Source organism: Ylistrum balloti, unplaced genomic scaffold (assembly GCF_031769215.1).
Source record: "Ylistrum balloti isolate Yb309-2 unplaced genomic scaffold, AGI_CSIRO_Ybal_v1 Utg370984, whole genome shotgun sequence".
Lineage (NCBI taxonomy): Eukaryota > Metazoa > Mollusca > Bivalvia > Pectinida > Pectinidae > Ylistrum > Ylistrum balloti.
The window spans coordinates 107942-117269 of NW_026782551.1; the positions used below are offsets into that span (position 1 = coordinate 107942).

The 9328-nt window shown below is 35.8% G+C and overlaps 1 protein-coding gene across 1 annotated transcript; it reads left to right on the forward strand.

The window, feature by feature from the left end:
- The first annotated feature begins 4784 nt into the window (after positions 1–4784).
- On the forward strand, positions 4785–6338 carry LOC132559865 (tetracycline resistance protein, class H-like). The gene has a single exon (XM_060224496.1). The coding sequence runs from the start codon at positions 4785–4787 to the stop codon at positions 6336–6338; it is 1554 nt and encodes a 517-aa protein (XP_060080479.1).
- The last annotated feature ends 2990 nt before the right edge of the window (positions 6339–9328 follow it).

Consider the following 9328-nt stretch of genomic DNA (forward strand, 5'->3'; position numbering starts at 1 on the left):
ATGGCAGGATCTTGCAGTACTATGTAACTTTGGCATCGTCTGAAGTAACCAGCTGATCAACGTTCAACAACGCATATTTAAATGATACCAATGAATTAAACGCAGTGATGTTCCATACAAAAAGATAAAATATATGTTATGAATTTATACGTTGATGAATATTCACTAATCTAAGTATTTGGCTGCACAATTTTTCTTTTTTTATTGGGGAATGTTGTAGTCACATGCATTGTCAGGGCCATTTTGATGCAGCTTTTCTTAAATTATTTCATTGAACATCATGCGGGAGGTCCGTCGCACGACATAGATAGGTATAAGGGTAAAGTGGTTTGCCAAAGAGCACAATCACAGCTTTATTTATTTTACAGCAATTGCGAAACAAGTTATTTCAACTTATACAATTCACTCTTGTTGGCCCAGGTGTAAGCGTGCGAGGGGTCTTATTGTGGGAGGAAACCGGAGTACCCAGGGAAAATCCACGTGGTCGGGAAGGTGACCCCTTACCTTTTCACGTCCATTCTGGGAATCGAATCCAGGACGGCTAGTTGAAATGCGAGTGCGTTTTGCACTGCGCCACCCGACCACCCAAACTTCTACGGGTAGGGAGCATCAAACCAGCACCACAGATCTCCACTTGAGAGCAGACGTAGATGAATGTATTTTTGCCGGCCCTCTAAGGGACAGTAGCAAAATCTAAGCATAGAGGATTCCTATTGTATAAAATAAAACTTTGGAAAGTGTTACGAAAAATATTATTCTTCAAAATTATTTGCGCCCTTGGAGTGATGTCATAGTGACGTAAGTAACGATATCATCTCGAAATGTGTGACGTCATTTTATCACAATTCTATGATAATCCCCAAACGTGATTTTTTTCATTTCAGAGTCATCTAAAACGTAACTCAAATTCATACCAGTATTATTATCGAGATGATGGATAATCGGGCTATCCCATTTTTCTCTTTTTTTCTCAAAACAGGTGAAACACTCCTGCGAATATTTCAAACAAAACGGAAATTATATTTCTACTGGTACATCGTTATAGAAACCCATTAAAAACCATCTATTTGTACCTAATGTTCTGTATTCTGATACATACACTTCGCTCCTTCTACTGACGTAAATGATACTATTCTCAGTAGAACAGCCAATTTCTGGCCGTCCCCAGACAGAATTTTGAGGTAATTGATTAAAGGAGGGCGTGTTATGATGTACGTCTAGCATGGTAGTTAACGGGTTTTATCGTCCGGTCAGCGGGACATTAGCTATATTGATAAACACTGAGTAAATTGTTACATCGTAATCTTCTCACCTCACCGGAAGTCGTCATTCGTAAGTCATCATTCTAATATCTATTACTGATAGACACACTGTACACGCGTATTGGAAACAGGAAAATTGTTATATTTATAGAAATACGATGTACCAACATCTATCTTTTAATTTGATTAGAGGGAATAAGGATGATAATCCGGTCTAGATTTGTTTAACAAGAACGAGTCTTGACATTGGAAATTAGCTACACGTCTATACGGGATTGGCTTAGAAAAATGACATCAATGCGACAGCGTCACTATTGACTTAATTCGTTGCCTTTATATATTTTTAATTTTTTTGCAATTCAGTTCAATCACTATGCGACAAACTTATCTGATAACTATCACCCATGGCAATCAAAGTGAATGCAACAGCATGAACTTTGACGGACACTGATTTCCCTTATGAGTAGTGTAGTTAGAAGTACAGTGCATGTATGTATGTATGTATGTATGTATGTATGTATGTATGTATGTATGTATGTATGTATGTATGTATGTATGTATGTATGTATGTATGTATGTATGTCAGTGTTTATGTATGTGTGTGTGTATGTATGTATGTATGTATGTATGTATGTATGTATGTATGTATGTATGTATGTATGTATGTATGTATGTATGTATGTCAGTGTATGTATGTATGTATGTATGTATGTATGTATGTATGTATGTATGTATGTATGTATGTATGTATGTATGTATGTATGTGTGTGTGTGTGTGTGTGTGTGTGTGTGTGTGTATGTATGTATGTATGTGTGTGTGTGTGTGTGTGTGTGTGTGTGTGTGTGTGTGTGTGTGTGTGTGTGTGTGTGTGTGTGTGTGTGTGTGTGTATGTATGTATGTATGTGTGTATGTATGTATGTATGTATGTATGCATGTCTGTATGTCAGTGTTTATGTGTGTATATATGTATGTATGTATGTATGTATGTATGTATGTATGTATGTATGTATGTATGTATGTATGTATGTATGTATGTATGTATGTATGTATGTATGTATGTATGTTTGTTTGTTTTCATGTACATTTGTGTATAGAGGGAAAATAGAGAAAAAATCATTAAGAATATTGCAACGCGTGATGAAGCATTGATGACAATATCTAGAAAACATCACAACATATTGTAGAATATTATAATCTTTTCTTGTCTATAGATATTGTTTTATAAATGAACAGAAGGAATTTTTAAAGATAATGGATTTACCTGACGGGGTATTTTGAGGCGTGTTCTCATTGTAATAGTCAGTGGCTACCTTAATGAACAACATGCGGGGGCCCGTCTCATGTCATCCATCTGAGGTGATAGCACAATGTTAATCTTTTATATTATATACATGTAGCTCGTTTTCGTCAGAATGATTGTAGTTTCTTTCGTAGAAATGGAAAAGTGATCCCATTGAGAAATATTCTTGGATTGACGAAGGTTTAGATTGTAGGTGTCGTCAAGGTAAAAGACGCTCACTCTTCCGGAACATCTGGTCTTGTTCTCTTTGAACTTGTTTCTGGAGTCTTCATGTAAATCTTTCTAATCTTTATAAAGTCGAAATTCGTTATCTCGAAATTCAAGGGACCGTGGAAAATGCTTATCCGAATTTCAACTTAAACGAGATGTACAAATAAGGTCAACGATATAAGTTTTCTGACGTTGAGTTGACATGGGTTGAACGAAGTAGGGCTACGATAGTACGCAAACAGTGTAGTTTAATTTGTTATTTGAAAGGCAGTAAATAAACAAATTTATTTATTTTTACTTTCTCCTTTTCTTGTTCATACATCGAAAAAACTAAACGTGTAAAAACAACTTCAAACAAAAACATTTGTACTTACGTCGTTCCGTCCCACACATGTGAACAATACCCTTACTAACTGCACTGTTACATTGAATTTAAGTTTGGATTATGATTATGTTGATGTGTTTGTTTGGTTTTGTTGTTGTTATTGTTTGTAGAACGGCGGCAAGTTAAAGGAACTGTATTTTTTTTACTGGAAGCATAAGATGTTTTACAAAGGCTTCATTGACAGTTCCAAAAACAAACGATAACTTACTATTTACATTTAAGCCATATCTGTATATAATTTAGGGATGTAAGCAAACATTCCGAATTTACAAACTGGTGCAAGTAAAACCCAGAACGATACCCCATCTAAAACATTATTGCCTTGTGTAAATATTGATAAATATGCACTTTGTGGTTGGTCTCGGAATGCTTTATTTACCCAATAGTTTGTCATTATTTTTCGGTGATGTCACGTCAACCATCGTCAATGTCAAATTGCTATGACGCTATTTTCGATGTGGCCAAATTTTGGTTATCTATCTATCTATGCAGTTATTGCTTTGAAAATTAAATTCCTCTCTCTGCAGTTAGTTTATTGTTTAGCTTCATCATACGCTTTATCATAAGCCATATTACCAGAAACCTAAACGACTACAAAGTCGAATCCTTTCATGTCATCTAGCGGCTAAATCAAAATGTCAACGCCTTACGAATTTGAATGGTTGATGAAATGAAACTCCGATTTGTATACTCACTTTTCTGGAATATTACCTCGTAAATTCATCATTAAGGAACTGGTAAATTACCTTCTTGTTTGCAATACGATTATACATGTATTAGAAGAACCTTATCCGTTGTATGACCTCGTGTATGAATTCCACAGTTTGGGAATGTAAATTGCATGCGTAGTCGTCATCCTGAGGCAAATCAATATCATTATAAACAGCTCCAGTAATAATCTGATGAATATGAAATTGATGATTACAAAATCACTAATGATCCTCTGTTTGATAACTTACAGGTTTCTCTACAGTGCAGCATCTTCTAACTTGAGATCGCCTTGAGGTCCGCTGCGACCGACGTCTGTCTGGATAGCGCTGAAACGTCAAATGAACAAAGCCCATTAAGGCAATGCAGCACACAGATCAAAGAAGCACGTTTGATAATTCTCAGTATGCCATTTAGAAAATAGAGAATACAGTCAAGGTTGACAAATATTTGATACCATAATAACGTGCTACTCCAATGCAACACTGTTGGAGAAGACACTACGCCGTCGGAGAAGACACCTATCTGTCGGAGAAGACACCATCAGTACAGCACTTGGAAGCTAACCTCTACCTTTAGCGTTCTTTAATTGAATCATTAAGATATTAAAATGTGATAATGTACTTTATCAAATGATTTAATGAAGCCTTTGAAAATAAAGAGGCAAATAGCACAAGCTAAAATGGAAACATGATAGATTTTTTTAATTTTCATATATCAAAAGGGTGAAATATTATTTCTCTCATATACAAGCCTTCTTTAATTAAACGGGGAATCTTTCATTTAATATTAACTTTTGAAGTAAAAAGGATAAAATACAACAAATACAAAAATATAATGGTCATTCATATATGTAAGTTTTAAAAACAGAGATTTTAATATACATTTTTTTCAAATTTTATATTATTTCAAATCAAAATGCCTTCCCGATCAAATTTAATTTCAAAATTCCGTGATTTTAATCCGATATCGTTGTATTATTACATCAAGGAGTGTTTATGCGACTGTAAGGTTGATTTCATCTTCCTGATCTACAGTATTGGGGATGCTCTTTTAGACGCCGTTCTTCGACCCAACGTTCCACAAATCGTCTGCTACAGCATGTATCCAAACCGCATCCATAGCTGTCGGCATATCGAGGACAATGTAGATATTGAAGATATAGTACAAAAACAAGCCACTACATACATGATTTTACACAAAATCATCACCAACCTGCCTGCACTCGTGCTAGGCATGTTCTGTGGCGCCTGGAGCGATAAATATGGACGGAAACTACCAATGGTAATGCCGAGTCTTGGTACAACGTTTGCCGTCTTATTATATATGGCCGCAAATATGGCGTATGATGGATCTATCGCTTGTTTCCTCGTGGGATCAGTGATACATGGATGCTTTGGCAAGACTGCGATGGTCAGTATGGCCGTCAGTAGTTACGTAGTGGACATCACAGCAACGGACAGGCGGACAAAGCGACTAGGAACGATTGCCGCTATGCAGTTTATTGGAATGTTCATAGGTTCTCTAATCGGCGGACTTCTCATTGATAGTACAAATATTCTGACGTCATACTGTTGTGTTTCATTCATGAACGCTCTAGTGGTGCTTTTAACTCTCGTTACTCTTCGCGAGACTGTAAATGTCGGCGATAAGAGAGATTTGTTTCCTTGTAAAGCATTTTGTAAAGGTAAAAACGTTATGGAATCTGTGCAAGTCATCACAAAGTCACGTGCAGGAAGCACGAGACGTTTTATCATATCTCTGTTTGTTGTTCTTTTCCTCCATCAGACATGTCGAACAGGACTCACTGACGTCACTCTTCTTTTCACGGAGAAGTCACCTCTTAGCTGGCCTACATCATGGTTTGGGTACCTATCAGCACTTGACAATGCAGCAATGGGGTTTATCTTACTAGTCTTTCTACCAATACTATCAAATATATTGAAGTTCTCTGACCTTTCGATCAGCATCATAGGTCTCTCGTGCGCTTGCATCCGGTTCGTAATTATGGCGTGGAGCAACGAGACTTGGATGGTATGGCTTGCCGTTGTGATAGGAAGTTTCGGTGGGATAATCAATTCTCCCGTTAGGTCTCTTCTCAGTAAAATGGTGCAAGAAGACGAAGTAGGAAAGATGTTCTCTTTATTGGGAAGTGGTGAAACTGCGGCTAAGTTCCTAGCTGTCGTCTTTACTTATCTGTATGGATCTACCCTCGATATATTTCCTGGTTTCGCTTTTCTATTGGCGGCGGGCTTGTATACAATAATGATCATCATTATCTTACTTGTCCATGTGAATATCAAACCGGACAGCAACAGTGACGAGAGTCCGACCGAACAATCTGAAAGCAAAATGGAGATGAATCATTTAAATGGAAAAACAAACACAAATGGAAAAGTTGACATTAATGGCAAAACTGAAATAAATGGTTGTAATGGAATTCGTGAACGGGCCGATATTGAAAGTAGATAAAAGTTTGTCCGAGCTCCTTCAAGTTTGTAGCTAGCTAGTTAATTGACTGATGCTAAAATCTGTCACCTCTATATTTTTTTCAAAAATTGCTAATATTTGGAATTAAGGTTATATTCATGATTTAAGAAAGGATCAACTGGGTAAAGGTTATACTACCTTTTGTAACTTTTCAATACCTGTATATAAATTACATTTTTGAAGACAAAAACTAAGTGATTCCCTAAGCTGATCTGCTATTGAAATTGATAATTAGATGTGATATTTCATAACTATGTCCAAAATTATCGTTTTATTTGATTCGAGTGTTATGCAGTGACTGTTCGTGTAATATATATAGAGTTTAATCTCTATGGATTGTTATTTTTTAAATTGCAAATGTGACGTCATAAATATTTCAATTCATGCAATGTTATATATTTTAAGATGGTGGCGTTGATAATAGGACAGTCAAAATCAAATGCTCTATTTTGCTGTAAATATGAAATAATTATCGGTTGTGTACTATGAATGATATTAAACCAGTTTGCTATGTCCAGAGAAAATGGTTCTACTTGTTTCTTAAAAAACAATCAAATAATGATATTATCCGAAAATACATACCTATTCCCAATTTACTACTGTTCATAAGTGATAATTTGATTACTAATACATTTCAATATTTTCCTATGAGAACTTATTTGATATCACGTGACAGCATCATGACGTCATCATGATATCATTTGACCTACATTTTAAAAACAAACCTTGTACGTCTACCCCAGTGTCGCCAAATGCATCTGTGTATCGATTGTATAGAGACATGCTGATGATTTTCCCGAATCTCTTGCTGTATATGTATACAGACATACAATAGATAAATAAATAAATAGATAAATAAATGAATAAATAAATAAATAAAACTATGATATGTGCATATATGATCTTAAATTAGTTTCCATTTCATACCACATATTATGAAACGAAGTTTTTATTAGCGAGCAAAAGTCTAAATTAAATTTCGAGACTAGTTTGCTAAAATCTCATACAAAAAGTAAACAAATGTAGGATAGATTTTATCAAATTCATCAGAAAATATCAATTTCGACAGGTTTTTATGTCATAATGTCGAGATCAAAAGGAAGCAGCTATTTTGTTTTGCTATTTCTAAATCATAAAGTAAGGTCATTGTCTACATGATGACTTTCCGATCGATTAATGACTAACGAAGCCGCAAAAAAGATGTGATAATATAGATATCAAAACACGTGATCATGTGTATAATCATGTTGCATTTATTGTCAATATGAATGCCAAAGGGATGACTCATAATCATGACGTTCTGCATTCGTTACTATCATACAATGATAAAATAATGAAAGAATATGCGGAAACATACCAGAGAATATCGATGAACATTATAAATACACACTAGTGTTACTGCACCGTACACAGATCTGTGGAGGGCTGTATTTTACTATTGCTTTAAGGTGACATTTGGAAACAGAAATACCTTCATTTAAAAAGAAATCAAATATGTTGCAGATTAACAAATGAGAAAAATAGAGATGATTACAATTTTTAAGCATAATTCAATAGTTTCTGGAAATACCGGTAAAGAAATTTTTTAATTCATTTGCAGAATTTGTAAGCGTATGAGTCTTTCCGATCTTTTGGTATTAAAAGAATAAATTTTAGATTGCAAAATCTGTTTACAAAAATGTTGTTTTCGTGACTGGTGACAACACATCTTGATTATGTTGCAAATAAAAAACTTCGTTTCATTGTATACAACTTAAGGGAAGTCAAATATTTCTCTATAGGATTATAGTGTTTCATAAATGCAAACGCAATGCTTGCGAATATTTATATTCTCGTGTATTCGTACATACCCAACACCTTCTCGGCCGGACTGTAATACTAGGAGAGAACTCCGGTCACAATATCATCCATTGTGTCTACCAATACACCAGCTGACCCTATTGCATGATCGCAGAAAGCGGCAAGGTATCATTTCTTTTTTTCTAAATAACTATTTTTTCTTGGTGCTTGTCAATGCCTTGCATCTGTCTCTACTGAGTGTTCAACCTTGTAGGGGAGACTCTAAGTTATGTCTGTTGGTCAAGACACACCACTTATTCAACACACCCAACGCATGCACCCACCTTGCATAAAGAGAGACCTTTATTTGAATGACCATAAATGTTGATAGGAATTTAAGCAATATGAAAGCAAACCAAACAGCGGTCAAATTAGTACATTAATTTATCTTTCGAAATTTGAATAAAGTATTTCATGGTAGTTTTGTTGAAATAAGTCTCACATTAATGTTTTCCTAGTGATGTTCAAATGCATAAAGCTGTCATTTTTTTCAAATTTTCGTTTTGCTCTACTCGTATGTCAAAAAATATTTTCAAACATTTCTAGGAACTGCTTTGTCTATCATTGCTGATGAAAATGACGTGCCTTTCAATATATCAACACATATTGTACTTTCTCCACTGTGTTGTACAGTGGCATTACTCTCTCCACTGTGATGAACAGTGGCATTACTCTCCCTACTGTGTTGTACAGTGGCATTACTCTCTCCACTGTGTTGTGCAGTGGCATTACTCTCTCGTCTGTGTTGTACAGTGGCATTACTCTCTCCACTCTCTCCACTGTGTTGCTCAGTGGCTTTACTTTTCCCACTGTGTTGTACAGTGGCATTACCCTCTCCACTGTGCTGTACAGAGGCATTACTCTCCCCACTGTGTTGTACAGAGGCATTACTCTCTCCACTGTGTTGTACAGTGGCATTACTCTCTCCACTGTGTTGTACACTGGCATTACTCTCTCCACTGTGTTGTACAGTGGCATTACTCTCCACTGTGTTGTACAGTGGCATTACTCTCTCCACTGTGTTGTACAGAGGCATTACTCTCTCCACTGTGTTGTACAGAGGCATTACTCTCTGCACTGTGTTGTACAGAGGCATTACTCTCTCCACTGTGTTGTACATTGGCATTACTCTC